The sequence below is a fragment of the Pseudorasbora parva genome, chromosome 3, assembly GCF_024679245.1.
Source record: "Pseudorasbora parva isolate DD20220531a chromosome 3, ASM2467924v1, whole genome shotgun sequence".
In the NCBI taxonomy this organism is placed as follows: Eukaryota; Metazoa; Chordata; class Actinopteri; order Cypriniformes; family Gobionidae; genus Pseudorasbora; species Pseudorasbora parva.
Genome location: NC_090174.1, coordinates 20577010 through 20597001, shown reverse-complemented (window position 1 = coordinate 20597001; position 19992 = coordinate 20577010). Strand labels below are relative to the sequence as shown.

The window sequence follows — 19992 nt, the reverse complement described above, 5'->3', positions numbered from 1 at the left end:
AAAATCACGGAAGGTGCTACTGCGACATTAATCTCTTATATCCAATCTGGACTTTGTTGTTTATGATAACGGGAGAATTTGCAAGTTTCAGTCAGAATTCAGACAGAGAGCGAACACTGAACACAACTCTTTCAGGGATGACTAATATGAACGCTTCTGATTGGCCATATCATGCTCGACAAAAACCAGAGTGATTGAATATAATGCTCAATGCAGCAAAAGGAAATCTGATGGAAAGCAGCAGTCAAAGGAACGAAGTATGTTCACAAAGTTTGTTTAACCAATATTATCACTTAAACATATCTTCTATTACAAATATTTCAGAATTTGAATATTTTGAAATAAATTTCCAAATTTCCAAAACTTTCAGGTTTTATTTGTTTTTCCAAAACTTTTCCAGGCCTGGAAATTACCATTTTAAAATTATATGACTTTTCCAGGTTTTTAATGGCTGTACGAACCCTGTTTGACTGATTGTTCCAGATGTTTTGGAATGATATTATGCACTGCAGATGATGATAACTTCAAACTCTTTGCATTTTTTCTCTGAGAAACTCCTTTCTGATATTGCTCCACTATTTTTTGTCGCAGCATTGGGGGAATTGGTGATCCTCTGCCCATGTTCACTTCTGAGAGACACTGCCATTTCGAGAGACTCTTTTTTATACCCAATCATGTTGCCAATTGAAATTTCAAGCTTAAAATATAAGCTTATAATATTTGGTAATTATTGCATTTCTTTTTTATTCACAATTTGTACAGCATCCCAGCTTTTTTGGAATAGGGTTGAATCTTGAAAAAGACAGTTGCTAACAAGTATCTAAATGAGATGAATGAGGTTTCCAGTGACAATAAATGTCATGACACAAAACAGAAACTTGTCTTCTCACTAGTCTGCTTTGCAAACTATTCTAACTCAAACCTTCCAACATGTAGACTTTTGATTTGAGTTGTAAAAAATCTTAATGATGGTGACACTGAAGTCAAGACTAGTGTAATTTAGCTTTTTACTTCTGGTGGTTGTATTTAGGCATCAACATGTATTAAAATGTTTTGTTAATTTGTCAAGATTATCTTGATGAACAAAGCGTAATAATTATAAACTTTTGTTTGTCACACTCTTGCTTCATTTTTAGAACATGAAAATGTGTGAATATGCAAATGAGACACGCTTCCACGCACTCGCACAAGCTCAGAAATACAGTCGGCCAACTTAATGAGGTAAACGCCTTTACAACGTCGGACACATAATGGTAATTAATATGATTATTATTTTGCTGACTTCATTAATAAACAGTTATGGAAATTTTTCATTACCGAGAGCCCAAACCACTCGTAAATATTATTGTGTGTCTGTATGTGGAGTGAAACTCTGGAACAAACTGGACTTGCGACAAAAGCAATGCCGAACTATTCATCAATTTAAATTGTTATATAAACATTGGATCTGGTTAAAATATAGAGATGAGAGTCCTTAATGTAATTGCTGTTGTATCCTGTCTCATAGTGTAAACATGTGCTCAGTGTTTCCTTACCATCGTTGGTATATAGCCATTGCCATCGTTGGTATATTGTCCATTAAAATTGTGGCATTGTTTATTTCTATTACATTATAGTTATAGTGATGTTGTACTCTGTCTCATAGTGTAACATGTGCTCAGTGTTTTCTTACCATCGTTGGTATATTGTGCTTTACCATCGTTGGTATATTGTCCATTACTATTGTTGCTATTGCTTATTCCAATTACATTGTTAGTATAAACTGCTGTTATAAAAATTAGTTGTTACTTGTGGTAACGCCACCATGATATAACATTTGTAAGTAATCTGTGAGAAATATAACAATGAAGGATTAATTATTAATCACTAAATGTGTAACTGGGGTGGGATTAAATAAGTAGTCTTCTTCCCACTCCCTTTCAGGCAGAATTCGATCGTCATATTTGAATACTTTATATTCTGTTTTGTTTTGTTTTCCTTGCACGATATGACTTAAATTATAATTTGTCTACCTTGTACTTTTTGTGCCATTGCCTGGAATAAATGAAAAAAAATGAATGTTCCCATTTCCCTTCTCAGTCTGCCTTCATTATCAGTCAGTGTCATTAGAAATTCTTTGAATAACTTTTAACATCAGTGGAAAAACGCATTTAGTTCATCATAACATTGTAATATACATCAATGCAATTACATTAATATACATAATTCAGCCAGTATATTGCTAAAGGTACACAATTTTTCAAATTAACAGAAATGTATACCGGGATAACCTGGCTTCACTTGAGACTCCCGTGCTTCAGAGAATAGTTAATGATACGCTGAAGCACACCTGCATGTTGATGTGATTGTTTACAAGGTAGTCAGAAACACCAGCGATTTCAAACCACGTTTTTTTAGACTGTCTGGTGCTTTTTCTCCCACAGTTCAGTTAGTTTAGGCACATATGAACATAGCAATCACGCTTGGATCAGCACTAAAACAATTACTCCAAGATCATCTGAACGATGGCATCATTCATAAGTGTTCGCGTGTATTACAACCATAGACTGTACAAAAATATGGATGTAGTGTCCGTGACGTCACCCATAGGATTCTGAAGAGCAGTTCTGAAGGGTAAAGTTGGGTCGGCTGCATGGCCGTTGCCAAGTTAGCAGCGCGTCACTCCCAGATAACAATAGGCAAAGAGACTGGACGGGACTGGAGCTGAGGTGACGTGATGACTAACAGACAGCAGAAAAAAGCTATTCACCTGTTACTCAAAGTGGCTACACCTTTAATTTATGCAGGACTTTAAGGCTTTATATAAAGTAATAAAACAAATTCACCCCCTCACATTTGTCATGAAGGGCAAAATTAGCTATATAGACTAAAACCACAATTTGTACCAGGTTGTAAACAAATTTTTTCCTGCTGTAAAGTTTGGCATTTTAACATGGGGCTCAATGAGATTCTGCTCCCTTCTGGGGCCCTAGTGGCAATTTGATGAATTGCAGTTTAAGTCACTTCCATATTGGCTTCAAGAGAAACTGGGGGAGGTTGCTGCTTGAAACAGCTACAGATAAAGCCACAATAAGCTTGTGGAGCCAACTTATCAATCCATCTTGATGGATGAAACAGAGGAAGCTCCCTCTGACCAATTAGAGGACAGCTGTACTCACATGTGACTTGCATAAACACATTTTAAAATGTTGCCTTGTGAAAGCGTACTGAATCAAGAAGAAAAGGTAACATTTTAACAAATTAATTCCCTGTTTCGGAAAAAACAAACAATCTACTGGCCTGAAAATACTCTAAAACTCACTAGTATAGTTCGAATTTACATAAAAAAGAGATGTTCATTCTAAACCATGTGGATAAATTGCAATGCAGTGTCTAACACCCTTGTGATATCGGTACTTAAAGTACACAAAGAATACAAAGAACAGCGATGCTAACACAACTTAAATAACTATTGAATGCACCTTTAAAGTTGCACCTTTGCACCTCAATGAAAAGGAAGTTGCAATAGACTTTTAATTCTTATTGTGACGTATATCTGAGTGAAATGGTATATTGAACAAGAAAAATGACTGTTGTGTTTTGCTATTGCGCTCATGAGTTAAAGGTTGTTTACAGCCTTATACTGGTTAACATTATTAAAGAAGAGATGTTGTTGCAAGACTTGGGGGAAGTTACTCTTTACATTTCATGAGGGCATGTGATTTTTTTTAAATAATTTGGAAAATAATTTAGAATAAATACTGCAATATTCCATAAAAAGAATTGTCCATCTTGATTTTGTCCATGTTTAATTCTATATAATAAACCAACAATGACATCCACCAGCTAGCTAGTCTAGTTAAACTAGTTAGACTAGTTGAACTTCCAGACCTGTCCCTATTAACAAATGCTTTACCAAATGTATAAGTCTGAAGGAAAAGTGATATAAAGCATATCATACTGATTAGTGCATTATAAGTGCTATAAGCTAAATACATTTGTAACACTGCCATCTACTAACACTTTAATGCTGTATTATACTATTTATGCCTGTAATGATCTCACATAAATACACACAAGCAACATTATGAACTTTCGAACACACCACACATGCTGAGTATGTGTAACAAAACCAACCTGTAAGCACTTTGTGCATGATCCAGTCCCTGAGGAACGTTCTGTTGATGATGCCCCATAGCCATTCAAAGTGGGTTAGGACATAGTGGACAACATTAGGACTGGGCTTCAGGAGCCGATATACTCGAGACCAGAACTCAGCTAAAGAAGAGAGAGAAAGAAAACAGGTGGAGAGTGTGTAATAATGAATGAGAAGGAGCAACAGTTTGGGACATATGTCCTGGAATTCCTTTAAAGACTTGTACTCAAATTGGATTGACACTAAATAAGCAATCAAATTCTTCCAGAAAACAAAGCTCTTTCATAACATGCATCAGTCTTTTATCTAGCACAGTCATTCCTCCAACACAAACAGCAATTTAGCAGAAACAAAAACCTTTTATCGAGTCAGATCATTTGTGCCAAAAAGTTAAGAGACAGGAAGTAGAAACATATAAAGAGAAACGGAAAAGGAGACAGATAGCAAGGACTGGCTGACTTAAATGGGGGGTTGTGGGAAAGTAAAAATTGATCCTATGCCTTTTTCTCTGTCAGGAATGTACTGGCACAAATGTGTCAAAAGAGGTATCTGCTTCCAAAGCATTTGTAATAGTTTACTGTTCTGTTTAAAGTTTTTCTCAGTCACTTTGGTGGATTCTCACATCACTATTTACTAGGGCCGGGACTTTAACGCGTTAATTAAGATTAATTAATTACGTGACTTTAACGCGTTAATTAAGATTAATTAATTACGTGACTTTAACGCGTTAATTAAGATTAATTAATTACATGACTTTAACGCGTTAATTAATTACGCAAAAAAAAAAACAATTTAACCACACTTATTTTTGCACCGCGGAACGTTTTTCAATGAATGAGTTTCGACGGACCGATTATACTGGAACACCAACTAGCGCTCGCTCCGGAGTCACGACAACAACAAACCATGGGTCTCATCAGCTCCCTAGTTCAGTAGTCAGGGCACTGATCAGGGAGTCAGCCCATTGACTTATGTCCTGATCAGTGCCCTGACTAGTGAACTAGGGAGCTGATTGAGACGCAGGGCATGAGTGAACATGAACAAAGAAGCTGATGAGACTGCTTTGCTTGGCCCCATGGATGGGAAATTTTGTTTTAAAAAACCAAAGAATGGAAGCGTCGTCAAGAGCATGGCTGTTTGCAAGCTATAAAACAAGGAATTTGCATATCACCGCAGCACATCGAGCCTCAAATATCACAAATATGCTTTTGCTATACTTAATGGCAAACATTGCGCTGGTCTGCTGGACTGAAATAAATAAACAATATTTTGTTGGTTAAGCTTATGTATTCAGTCATTATTAAATGGTATACTAAAAATACATGTGAAAAATTACTTCTCATTGTTCTCAGGTCAAATATTTATATGCAATTAAAATGCGATTAATTTCGATTAATTAATTACAAAGCCTCTAATTAATTAGATTAATTTTTTTAATCGAGTCCCGGCCCTACTATTTACATTTGCACAACAGTTAAAGGTGCACTATGCAACTTTCCGTCCACTGGAGGGCGCCTATTCAAAACAAATGCGTAGTTTGATGACGCAAAGTTTGAGCGCAGCATCTTGGGACATGTGGTCTTCACCTCACAGCTGGTCTCTGTGTGCTCAGGGATGGGATTGTCAGTTCTTTCTTTAACCACATTAGGGTGCTGCTGACCCGGGGGCCAGCAGCTGAACAAAAGCTTCTCCCCCCTCCCTCCACTGGGGGAAGGAGTGGCCCTGCTGCCATCTCCCTTAAAGAACTGCCCATCCCTGAGCTGTCCGCATCAGGAGCGCCATTTAGCCTGGCGTTTCTTCGCGGGCTGCGGGGCTGGAGCGGACTGGGGCGCCTTTCTTCGGCGAGGCCCGGGTGGAGGCTGCTGCTGGGGTGGCGTTCGAGGGGTGGGAGCCACTGGAGGGAGCCACCCTTGGCGGCGAGCAGACTGAGCTGACTGCGCAGGCGGCTAGGTGGAGGCAGCAGCTGGCCGCTGGGGCAGTATGGGCTTGATAGCCTCAGTCTGCTTCTGGGCGGCTGTTGGGCAAAGGTCTCAACCGCGCCACCCGAATAGCCCAGCCTGGGATATGGGAGCGTCAAGGAACCGGGTTCGCTCACCTTCGCACATATTAGCCAGGTTGAGCCACAGGTGTCTCTCCTAGACCATAGCTGTGGACATCACCTGACCCAGGGATGGGCCACCTTGGTCGCCCGGAGAGCGAGGTTGGTGACGGCACACAACTCATCTCCGAGTCCTGGATCAGCCCTGCCCTCGTACATGTCACAAAGCAACTTGGCCTGGTAGGCCTGAACAGTTGCCATGGCATGCAAAGAGGCAGTGGCCTGCCCCGCAGCTCTGTAGGATTTCGCCACCAGAGCTGATGTGAATCTACAGGCCTTGGAGGGGTGCTTAGAATCACTGCGCCAGGTCGATGCAACTGTGTCCTTAGAGTGCTTTGCCACAGAGCGCTCGACCGGGGGGGCCCCAGTGTACCCTCGAGCTGCGGCCCCATCGAGGGCAGTGAAGGTGGAGAAGGCTGCAAAAAGATCGAAGGGAAGACAACAGGGTCTTCCAGGACCGTGCAAGCTTGGAAATAAAAGTATTTGGGGGTACGGGACAGCATGACGGGTGTCCTCAAGCACCACCCCCAAAAACCAATCATTCAGCCTTGAGCGCTCAGGTCGGGCGGAGGGTTCCACTCCAACCCAAGGCTCGCAGCTGCCCAGGAGAGCATGGCTGTCAAATCTGGGTCCGAATCGGGCAATGCTGCACCACCCGGAGGCGGCAGCACAGCCAAATCATCATCCTCAAATGACTCCAGCCCACCTTTTGATGCGGCGATCGACATCTCCTTGTCCTCCACGTCACCAAGCGAGGCAGTCGGGGCGGCTTGGGCCAGCACCGATGTACTCGCCTGAGTGGACGGCGGGTTCGGTGCATTTAGAGGGGGTGTGGGCCGAGGCATGAGCATTGGGGCTTTGTTTCACACCGTCACCCTCAGGTCACCCTGGCCACCAGCCCAAGTGCCGCCTCTCGTGGAGACCGCAGATTGGGGTGTGGCAGAGGGGACTCTCACTCCGGAAGCTGCACGGAGTTCACTGAGTCTTGACCGTAACACCGAGATGGGCATGTTCCCGCAGTGGGAACATGACTCATCCACTAACACTGCCTGAGCATGCAAAGCCCAAACACATCAGACAATGATATTGCCCATCGGAAGGCGGAAGAGACCGACCACACCCAGAAGCACACGGGCGAGATATCCTGAAAAGGACGTGCCACATGTGAGATCTTTTGTGAGAGAAAACCTTGCAGTCGATGCTGAAGCGCCCAGGGAACCGCACACCAGCTGGATGCAGACTGCTGCAGATCAGCAGGCAGGAAGTATGCGATCGCTGGAACGCGCCGTCACACCAACACCGACTGGAAGGCTGCTCATCTCAAAGAAGCTGACAGAGTTTTAGAAGGCTTTGAGTGAAGAGTGTATGTGCTGTTGGCTTCAAGGCAGAAACATAATGTGATCATGCCAGCGTACTTCCTGTTATACTGACGCGGGAGGGGCAGAGTCCGCTAGGCAAATTCCGCATGCCCATAGCATTGGCACTGCCATTGGGCGCTTTCTTAGATCTTGAAGCTGATAGGCTTCTAAGCAAAACCCCCATTCGTCAGTCACTGATGTTACTCGGTGTGACTGAACGAAAGGGAACTAATGCTTCACACATCTCTTCTCATCAGTGAAAGTTGAGATTCACCTGAGATACATTTTTTTAATTTAGGAGACATTTTCAGGAAAACAAAGTTTAAAAAATATGTATAAAATTAGCTTGACAGATTTTGACAACTAGTTCAACATTTTTCATGTAATGACTCAAGCAATGAAATGAGGACTATAAGTTTTATATGGAATGACTATTCAGCATTTACAAGAATAGTTCATTTTGACTGACATGACATAAGCAATTGATAATGTTATAAAACAGCAGAGTTGTATGAAAGCAATTGATGCATGTCCAAAAGCATTTGCAAGTTGTTGGAAGGAATGAGAAACTGCTACTATGATGTCCACAAATGACTAATGTTGTGGAGGTTGAACTAACTGTTGTGCAAATGAAAATATAGTGTTGTGAGAAATGCACCAAAGCGACTGAGAAAAACTAATTTATGTACAGCAGATTTATGTACCATCATTATGTTCTCTAATTTACAGCTTAGTTTAATATCAAAATGGATGAAATGTTAGACTTCATTTTCAAGTAAGGGAAACACATTATTATTATATGTAGCATTTTGTTTTGAAATCATACAGTCACAGAGTACAGTACAAATATACAGTCAGAGAGAGATGAAAACAAGATACATACGTATAGTGCAATTTTCTCCATAGTATCCTGTTCTTGTGCAGTCACATTCATATCTGTCCAGGCCATATCGAACACAAATCCCTCGGTTTTGACAAGGGTAATAGCAACAAGGATTCACTAGAAAACAAGCCATAATACAGTCAAAGTTATAAAAGGTTTCATTGATGTTATGATGACCATTAACATGATCCTCCCCGGCGCTCCCCAATTTTATTTACTACAGAATTTATAGCATAGTTTAGATCTGAGATTATATCTGCACGTTTACGCAACCATTATAACATGCCTCATCCGGGTATCATGTGTTTTTATATGCAGCTCTGAGGATTTCCAGGATTTTTTTCTTTTTCTTACACCCTAACTATCAGTATTGTACATTGAGTTGTTAAATTATGCTTTCTCATAATACTATTAAGTTATTCTCAATCGGAATGAGACAACAGGATTTCCCTGATACATCTTATTCATAAATACAAGACACATCATATCTTTGCTCATGGCTCAAGCGGAATGACCCTTTATACGTCTCTTGACAACATTATGACAGACAGCCTAAAAATAGAAAAAGTTTTGAATGAAATGTGGTTACTGTGCATGAATTGCATGGCAGATAACCAGAATCTTCCACTCACTCCAGTAAGGTTACTTCCCATCATTGCTTTATAGAACAAATTTCCTCTAGCTCATGCACATGCAACAGTGAACTGAGAAATATCTGGAAAAATTTAGGATAACTACTAATATATTTACAAAACACAAAAATCCTACACTTCAGTGATTCAATAACCTTAACTGTAAACAGAGAGACTGACCCAAAGATAACATACACAACTACCAAACCAAGATCAGACTTGTTCGTTGCTGCTTACGCATACCTCCATGAGGAAGAAAAGAAAAGGAGTCATGCTGGAAATTTGATAAACTATTTGAAACTGTAGTGATTTAACATTTTTTTTAATACTCAATACGCAAAATGTTTGTTTCTTATATCCATATAAATCTTTTTTATGCCTTTTTGAGCCTTTAGGCGTATATGATTAAACAATGGAACTTAATGAAAGCTATAATTTCAGGTTCAAAATGTAATGTATGTTAGAGGTTATATATGATCATGTGTCTATGATAGGTGAAAAAAACTAACAGGAAATTGTTAGGCATGCTGGGGGAAAAAAACGAATTTGAGATAAAATATAGAGAAATTAAAATGAAAAAATATTCTCACAATCTATTGAAAGCACACAACTGAATGGATTTAGTTCAGATATTAGGATTTAGTTTAGCCACAATGGTCAGTTTACCTGACCAATCTTTTTTTTTTTTTTTTTTTTTTTTTACCATAACACAAGTAGGCTAATGGAGATATTTACGAGTAGCCTACCTGATGAAGTTGGGGTTTCTTCACCATCACACAAGGAGAGACTCAGCAGCAGGATAAACGTCCACTTCAGGAAAAAGTTAAACGCTGCAAAGCAAAATATCTGATAGGTCTTGCCACACAAGTTGATATGCGTAATGAAAGACTAATAGATTTAAAATTGTTAGTTGCTCACCTTTCATTGCAGTTTACGATTACAACGCGAAAGCACAAAGATCTCAAAAAGTGGGCTTAAAAAGGAAAGAAACTCCAAATAAATAATTCCATGTGGTTTATCTTCCCATGCCGAAGTCAGCTTGTTCACTGAGAATCGCGGAGGCTATTAGCAGACTGATAAGAAAATCGTTCAAATGGAACTTTAAAGCGAAAATGCAAACATTATATCAGGAAACTCCACCCTGTCGCCTCAGACCAAACCCGCAAATAAAACACAAACGCAACATAGAAAAGGCTCTCGCCTTGTAACAATTTAGAACTAAGTTTTGAGAAGTAATTGAGGAAAAAAAAAAAGAATTTACTGCTGCGCCACCGTGTGTCTGAATCTGTTGAGCAACACGCTTACACATAACGGTAGTTGCCAGGGTTTGCGGTTTTCCCGCACAATCACCACGGATGCTTCTCTTTACTGCTGAAATCTATTCAGCACCACATGAGAAGGATGAGGAAGAGAGCATGTCTAAAAGAAAGCAGCCCTGAGATTGTAGGCTAGAACTACACACACACACACACACACACACACACACACACACACACACACACACACACACACACACACACACACACACACACACACACACACACACACACACACACACACACACACACACACACACACACACACATGATATATAATGATTTATAAGTCTTTTGAAAAGTGGGGACCGCTGGCTTGACTGCAATATTGTGAAATATTATTCAAATGTAACTGTTTTCTATTTGAATAAAGTGTAATATGTCCTGTGATTTAAAGCTGTATTTTTAGCATCATCACTCTGGTCTTCAGTGTCACATGATCATTCAGAAATCATTTGAATATGATTATTTGCTGCACAACAAACATTTATGATTATTATCAATGTTGAAAACGATTGTTTAATCATTAGAAAGTTCAAAAGAACAGTATTTATCTAAAATAGAAAGGGCTCAAAAGGAAATCTGAAATAGAAAGGACTCAAAAAGGCTCATGTCACACCCCTATTCATCTTTCTGCATTGGCTACCATTCGCTGCCTGCATAAAATTCAAAGCTCTGACTCTTGCTTATGGATCCCCCCACAAGCTCCGCACCCGCATACTTCGACTCGCTCCTACGAGTCTACACCCCCACTAGAAGCCTTCGCTCAGCTAACGAGCAGAGGCTTGTAGTACCATCTCAGAGAGGCATGAAATCCCTCTCCAGGACTTTTTCATTCACTGTTCCTGGTTGGTGGAACGATCTTCCATCCTCCATACGCACAACAGATTCACTCACTTCATTAAAAAGACAGGTAAAAACTCATCTCTTCCATGAGCACTTAATCTTATCATAAAAAATGTAATTAAAAAAATTCTAACCCTTCCTCTATTTTCTCTTTTACCATCCTTTTCTGGTTTCTGCGACCCTGAGTAATATCCAAATCTTTGTATTTTGGGGCACTTTTTTTGCGTTGCAGGCTTGCAGCAAATCAGCATATGAGAATGATTTCTGAAGGATCGTGTGACACTGAAGACTGGAGTAATTTAGCTGAAAATTCTTTCGAATCGGCTTTGGCCGCAACTATGGAAGACTTGGAGTTAAGCTTTTCTTTGAAAAAAAGAACGAGAAAGGAATTCTTAAGAAAGCAAGATGTGTTCGGAGTTTTGCCGACCGGATATATCGAATGTTTAATCTATCAACTAGCTCTGCTTCACGTGGCTCTGGTTGGTTGTACGGCTATCTAGTTGCGTGCAGAGGGAATTTGAAAGACAACCGTTTATCCCGTCCCTTCGGATCTTGATGTGGGTCTGGCTTGTCAGGCAAAAAAATGCAGCATTGGTGAGTAGAAGAGACTTCTTTAAAAACAATCAGATTTTCAAAACAAAAAAGTTTCCAAACTTTTGACTAGTAGTGTATATATATATTTAATCCAGTTTTTGATTGGACTGGACACTGATTGGACCCTGGAAAATTGGGCTAGTATTCATTCCATTTTGAGTTGTCAGTGGTCTAGAAATATTTCTGGGACCTGGCAACCCGACTATGTGCAGTCAAAACCTAATATGGACTCAGTGAATGATCTCCTTATAAACAGTGATTTTATCAGCGGAACAGTGATTCATAGAGAAGAATCAGCAACAGGACAATGTAGTTTAATCATAACAATAAAAGTGAAGATGCACAACTGATGACTGGTTACAAAGTGTTTCAGATTGTACATTAGGGGAGACTAGGGATGCTTGTAAAAATGTTTTCCTTTCTGTCTATATCTTGGAGTACTTTTAAGCCAGTGTTCAAAATGTGATTTAAACTAGTTATAAGTGTCTGCTATTACATGATATAGCTTTTACCTTTGCCACCCATACAGAAAATGTGTGCATGCTTTCGATTCAAACACAAGAAGTGAAATGTTACAATTCACCCCATAGTCTGGGTTGTAACATACCCTGCAAGGCAAGGCAGTTTATATAGCACATTTAATACACAATGCTAATTCAAAGTACTTTACATGGAAATGAATTAAAAGCCTGGGGTGAGATGGAGCATTATGATATCCACAATTTAAATAAAAAAAAACACATATAAATTTAACATAATTTTCATCCTTTTAATGTTAACCATGTAGCCATGAACTAGCTCAGGTTACAGCTAACAGCTAAAACATTAGCACTAACAACTTGAACAATATCTACACAGACACAAACATAGTTAAAATTTCTACAAAGCCAAAATTCTCATAACAAAAATAAACAAAGTAAAAATTGTTAGAACTGACCTGTGTTGCAACAATCCACGGTCTCCCCCACAGTATTTTTTTTTTACAAAGTCTCCAAAAAAGTATTACACAATTCCAATAAGCAAAGTTTTGTTAGTTCAGAGAAATATCTGTTTGTGGTCCGAACAGCCACACTTTAAAAATTACTTTACAACAACAACAAACACTTTACTATACGCATATAGTAAAGTGTTTGTTGTTGTTGTAAAGTAATTTTTATTACTTTACCATGGGATAAATGTATAATACTAAGTCTAGTGAATACACAATACATATCAATACAAATTACAAATACCAATGCTGAAGTTTCCACAAAACATATGCAGTACATTTAACTGGAAATATTAACATTTTTTTACTTTAGGCATCCTGTTCCAGCAGGTGATTTTAACATGATTCAAAATCATTGCTCACCATTCTGGTTGTAGGCCGAGGCTTCAGGGACTGCCCCCTTTTCTAAAAGTAAAAAGAACATGACATGCATCTAATATTCAATGAGAATTTAGTCAAAGACAGTACTAATTAAAACTTTGTTCCATCAGAACTAAGCATAAAACAAACTTGGAGAAAAGTATGTGTTTAATTGAAATTGTTCACACACTTATCGGTTTCGGAACTGAACAACACATTGTACTGAAAAAAATGTCCCCACTAAATGGCTTCTAGCTGTTTGACAACAGTTAAAAGGGACTCTCAAGTAAAAAGCCATCCCAGCTTTTACGATCAGGATTTTTACAATCTCTGTCTGCTCCGCCGCCCAACTAAACTCTTCAGCCCCTCAGGGTAAGTCTCATAAATTACCCTATTGTAAACATGCCCCGTTCATCCCTACCGCAGAATTGCAGAACATAACAAATAACATCTTGTTCCATCACTTTCAGCTACTGGTTCAAGGTTCAATTTGATGTTCCATCATTGATCAAATCTCCATGCACTTTTATCTCCCAATGTGTTGCCTTATGGAGATTTAACTTCATAATTGAATTCCTGGATATATAGATATAAAGCAGTTCTTCTGAAAAGCCATCAGACCTGTATGATGCTATCAGCTGACAAGTCTATCCAGCACCACAAAACTCTGAGGCGTAACAGGATATTCCTGTTGAATAGATGATGTGCTTTATCATTACAGAGCTGCTACACATATTCAGACCCAAATGTTTGTGGAATAACTGACTATCTGATCAACAGGACACTGCATGTAAACACCTCTCTGGCATTCAGCTGGTTACTGGAAGCACTGTGTGTAATTGATGGCTCATTTTTCAAATACCTTTCCAATATTACAGATTTTTGGCAAGGCAATTGATTACACTTCTCAAGAACTTTGTTATGGTCTTAAACTTTTTATGGTCTTAAAAAAGATAGATAGATAGATAGATAGATAGATAGATAGATAGATAGATAGATAGATAGATAGATAGATAGATAGATAGATAGATAGATAGATAGATAGATAGATAGATAGATAGATAGATAGATAGATAGATAGATAGATAGATAGATAGATAGATAGATAGATAGATAGATAGATACCAAAATCTTTAATGTTGAGATTTATTTGAGACAGACATGATATGCTAGCTGGCAATGCCACAATGCTTGCATTGAATTTCCTGCTTATGTTCTTTGATGATGGCCTTATTGCTTTTGACTGACAGCTGAAATGTACACTGGCTGTCTCCAATCCTGAACATTTCAAGTCATCCTAATTATGGGCTGTTCTTTTATTGAACATGATAATAATTCTGAAGGGCAGAGGTTAAGAGTGTAATCGATAATAATTCTGTTATAATTGGACCTAAGTGTAGCATTAGCTTTGTGTGAACAAGTGGCATTTGGTGACAAGGCTTTTAAATCTCAGTCTCCTTATCGCTTCAGGTAGGCTATCCTCGCGCACAGAAATGGTAAGCTACAATTCATGTTAGTTTCGTTTATTTTAAGCCATTGGACTGCCAAACCAAACAAAATATAATTTATTACGAAATATATTTTATTTAACGTAGCTCTTCCAAAGTCTAACAATCATTGTCGGAGTTTGAGGGAATAAGGGTCTGTTTTGACATCAAGGTGTTCATCGATGTCGTCTTCATTCATATGCGCGCGCTGCGGGACTGACATAGTGGACCGACAAGTGCTGAAGGTGCTTATGGACCTCAACGACGGCGAAAGATTAGTGATAATACATTTGTTAACAAATAATATACATTTAATGCTATAATAACGAAGAATGCAACAAATACAAATATTTTTTGAGCGTTTAATATAATATTTGACCTACTCTCATTTCTTCTCGCAGGTGAATGGATTAACGTGGCATCTAAAATGTTTGCAGTGCTCGGTGTGCACAGTGTCCTTGGGTCACCACAACAGCTGCTTTGTCAGAAACAAAGAGATTTTCTGTAGAACGCATTATAACAGGTAAAGTGTTTAACCCTTTAACTGTCACCCCCTTTTTGAAAATAGACATGAAAAAAACCCAGTATCAAAACTTAAATAGCTGTAATTTAAGAATGCATTGGAATATAAACCTCCGTTTGTTCTGCAGATTATTGCTGAAGTTAAAGCAATTCAAAATATAAAATAGAGAGTATAAAAAGGTTATAGAAGTTTAAATAAACTGTAAATAAAAATATTTTACTAAATATTTTTATTTTATATATATTTTACAAAAAAGTTTTAATCTAAAATTACTATAAAATCAAAGCCATGTGTCTAACCAAGTTGTGTTCCAAATTTGAAGTTGATAAACACAAAAATTACAAAAGTTGAAGTTCCCATGAGATTTTGTTTAGGCGCAGTACTAAAAATAGCCACAGGGTATAATCCACATTCAATTGATTGTTTTGTTTTTTGTTGCATTTTCCTGTAAATTTCTGCCCAAATATCACTTCTATCACAAAACAATCACCAAATATGGAACCTTGAGACTCTGACCTTTTCGACGATATGTGTTTTGTCAAAATTAAAAAAAGATATTGATATATAGTTAATCGTTCCCCCCAAGTTTTCCTCCAGTTCTGAGGATTTTCATAATTTATTTACATTAAGTGACAACAATATTTCAGCACACTTACGAAGCATTGCTGTGTTTTTAAATCGCAGCTCAAAACACATTTATTTTATGTACTATTATGTTGTTACTTTCTGTTGTCCATTGCTGTTTTTACTGGAAAGCGCCTTGTGCTCCTTTTGGTTGTTGTAAGGCGCTATATAAATAAAATTGAATTGATTGATTGAATACTGTTTAGGGTCCAATTCTATTAACTAGTTACTTATTAGCATGCATATTACTGTTATATTTGCTCTTTATTATTACTTGCTGTAGGACATATAAATGTCTTATTCTGCATGACCAAATCCCCAATCCTAATCAATATATACCTAAACTTAATAAAATACCTTACTAACTATTAATAAAAGCACAAATAGTATAGTTAATAGTGAGAATTGGAACCTAAACTAAAATGTAACCCTGTATGTGCTTCGTAAAAAAAATCAACTGTAAACTGTATTTGCTCATTTTAAAATTAACATAAATCTTTCAGTTTATAAATGGTTAATCTTAATTAAGTTAATCTTAATGATAAAACAATGCACATTATAATATAATATAATATGTTAACTTATAATAAGGATTTAACGTCAGGACTTTCACTAATGTCCTCTGCATAACAGTATTTTAAACAACAATAAACTTTTGTTTAACTTACTTATTATTATTTTTATATATAAATGTGGAGCCAAATGTATAAAGTGCAAAATAAATTAAATTACTGAAAAAGAAGAAAACCAAAGTTCAGAAAAATAAATTATGGTGACAAATGTCATGATTAGAATGATGTACCAGTAAGAAAATCATACATTTTCTTTTCAGTACCTTTGGCATAAAATGTGTTGGATGTGGCCATCAAGTCAGCGCACTCGACTGGGTTCGGAGGGCAGGAAATGGCATATATCATCTCACCTGCTTCGCTTGCTTCTTCTGTAAAAGGCAACTTTCTACAGGGGAGGAGTTCGGCTTGATGGAGAACCAGGTTCTCTGTCACATTCATTACAACGTAATGCTACTAAACCTACAGAACATGTCAGACAATGGTAATTTTTTTTAATTTAATTTAATTTCATACGCAAAATCAACGGAAAACAATATCTAATAACAACAACCTCTCGAGAATGCATACTATGAGGCACATTTGTATCATAACAGGGAATGATTTGTACAGAGCCTTACCCATGCAGTATCTCTCACCGCCCAAAAGACCTCGTACATCATTCACCTCAGAACAGCTACAGGTACGTTTAGATGCTTTTTCTCCACCTGTGGTAAAAGAGGGAATGGGACTTTAATAGCTACTGCATTCATGTGCTCCATGGTCCTAAACCACAAATAAATGCTTACTGCTCATAAATCTTTGCATATGTGTATTTGATTAACACAGATCATGCAAACCCACTTCATCCAAGATAAGAACCCTGATGCACAAACTCTGCAGAGGCTGGCAGACATGACTGGGCTGAGCAGAAGAGTCATACAGGTACATAACTTTTTATTTTAATTGAATAATATGTAAACAAATTAAATAATTATATAATTATATATATATATATATATATATATATATATATATGTGTGTGTGTGTGTGTGTGTGTGTGTGTGTGTGTGTGTGTGTGTGTGTGTGTGTGTGTGTGTGTGTGTGTGTGTGTGTGTGTGTGTGTGTGTGTGTGTGTATATATACACATAAAAAAAATGAATTGTAACCTCTAGTACTGAATTCCTAGGTTTGGTTCCAAAACTGTAGAGCCAGACAGAAGAGGAACCCAATTCATGACAGCTTTCCTCCATTGGACAGACCCCAGACCTCTGCAGGGCCCTTTCTGACAGATAACCAGTACTTCAGACCTGAGACTCACTGAGAATGTACACCTTTTCACCATATAATGCACTTCTTGAGAAGTGTGATCCTTTATGTGGAGAGTGTTTGATTTAAGTGCTGATTGTATAAAAATTTGAGTTCTGTAAGATTTATAAATTATTTATTTTTTGTTTAGCACTGAATTGATCAAAAATGACAGTCAATATATCCGTAATCCATAAAAATATGCATGTTAGAATGATTTCTATGACACTGAAGATTACAATGCAGCATACATAAGAGAACATTATGTTGCTGACCTCGAACAATAATGTACCACTTTTAAAAAGATAACTTTTATTAGCAGTCTATTAGGAAACATCTTTCTGTTTAGATGGTTCTGTGTTTATTTATTTATTATATTTACAACTGTCTTTTTAAGAACACATTGAGTTGAAATTATTTTTGAAAGTTATTATATGATTGACTGGAAATTGTGAAAAGGGTGTCTCTTTAATAGTGTCTCTTTAATATTATAATAATGAACACATTTTTAACATCTTTAATAGTCAGTATGTCCAGTGCAAATTGATGCCAAAAATTGCTCAAAATGTGATATGGAAAAGAAAAAGAAGTGTGAAACATTGCTATCTGATTGGAAAAGGCTTTTCTAACTTTTCATGTAGTTGTGAAATTAAATGTATTATTTTCATCTTATTTATTCACTTTCCCGAAAAAAAAAGAGAGAGAGAAAAAGAATACCAATCTTGACATCTTTCTGTGTAGTCTCTGTCTTTTCTGGATGTTAAAAATTGGGACAATTTTCTAAATGCATCTCAAAATCCTCAGCCCTGGCGACATTTGCACTCTAGCAAAAATAGTCAATCATCTGTCAATTCATCTAATGACCCAGTATAATACAGCCATCAAGGTCTTTTATTCACTCATGTTCGTTGGTATGTAATAATTCCAGTGGATGTTGAAAGTCTTCAATTTTGTCTGTGTGTGTTTAAGGGCAATCACAATTTATATAATGTCCAATCAAATAATGACCATTAAACTACTGAGCAGTGAGCATTTCAATGCTAACCAGGCAGGCAGTGTCAGGCACTGAATACTGCATGATGCATTGATTTACTGCACTGTCCATTAATGTCACCATTTCTAAAAAGAATCTGAAAAGCTTGTATTGATTTGGACACACTTAAGCCTTACAATAAGTCACAATGGTCAAACACACATTTAAAACAGCTTGTCCTTCCTTATGGGTTATTTCTTTCCTGCAGTGCATCAGCGCAAACCATACAATTTTCTATGATCAATTTTTAAAGCATACATGTTTGTTTGTTTTTTTGTAATATACAATACCGTCCAAAAGTCTGAGGCCGGTAAGATGTTCTATTGTCTTTGAAAGAAGACTGCATTGGTTTAATAAAAAATACAATAAGAACAGCAATATTGAGACATTTTACAATTTAATTTATTTTAAAATGCCATTTATTCCTGTAATGGCAAAGCCATCAAAAATATTTTTTTTGTTGCTAAATTCATGTTTTAAAAAAATAAAAATAAATGTCTGGTCACAACTGGAACACAGGGAGGTTTCTGTGCTAAGCAACCATCTTCATTTATCTGCAGTCTGACAACAGAATATACCATATTTTAATATAGTTTATATATGTATAAATAATAGATAACCCTTTTATGATGTGTGCAACAACAACAACAACAAAAAAAAAATTATGAGCTATTAAAAAAGCCTATCATTTCTGAACTTTGACATCATTGTTGTGTTAAGATGACAGTATCAGGAAATACATGTGTGTGGTTGTCACAGGGTTGTTTTGGTGTTGGATTCATGTTTTATGTTTCAAGGTTTTCATGTTCACTGGCCCTGTCCCAAATGGCACACTTCATGTGCACTTTCGGTCTTGTGGACTTACAATGGCCATTGCATGCGCATGTTCGTTAAGTCCACAAAGTGTCCCATTCATCATTAAAGCTTAAAGAAGGGTGCTCGTGAGCGCCCCCTTTTGCGAACGTTATGCGCCCTTGATGCGCACTTCAGCGGATCCCGTAAGTTTGCCACACTGTAATTGGTTGCTGTCAATCTATATCAAAGGTAAATAACAGATATTAGCATTTCAATAAGTTGGTAATTTAATATTATTTCAGTTAAATATTTTTTTACCGTAATTGTTTATAGTGCACTGTGTACACATTATTATTACAATATAAACTTTCAAATTATATGATTTTGAACTGTAAAATAAACAGTTTTTAGCCGTAATTACCACATTATAAACCTTTAAATTATATCCTGCTGTCCCATAAAAT

General features: G+C 37.4%; 2 protein-coding genes across 2 annotated transcripts in view; one reads left to right on the top strand and one right to left on the bottom strand.

The window, feature by feature from the left end:
- The window catches only part of ptgs1 (prostaglandin-endoperoxide synthase 1), a 42855-nt gene extending 32546 nt beyond the window's left edge, over window positions 1-10309 (bottom strand). The window contains exons 1-4 of the mRNA XM_067438060.1: window positions 10025-10309; window positions 9853-9936; window positions 8475-8591; window positions 4117-4257 (exon numbers count right to left, since the gene is read on the bottom strand). Of these exons, the coding sequence (XP_067294161.1) occupies window positions 4117-4257; window positions 8475-8591; window positions 9853-9936; window positions 10025-10031 (349 nt within the window). The 5' untranslated portion in view covers window positions 10032-10309. The remainder of the gene's footprint in view (window positions 1-4116; window positions 4258-8474; window positions 8592-9852; window positions 9937-10024) is intronic.
- Window positions 10310-13454: 3145 nt separating this feature from the next.
- Window positions 13455-17716, top strand: lhx6b (LIM homeobox 6b). Its single transcript, XM_067439816.1, has 7 exons — window positions 13455-13582; window positions 14870-14942; window positions 15099-15220; window positions 16677-16897; window positions 17010-17095; window positions 17242-17337; window positions 17582-17716. The coding sequence occupies exons 1-7, from the start codon at window positions 13455-13457 to the stop codon at window positions 17714-17716; spliced, it is 861 nt and encodes a 286-aa protein (XP_067295917.1).
- Window positions 17717-19992: the final 2276 nt, after the last annotated feature.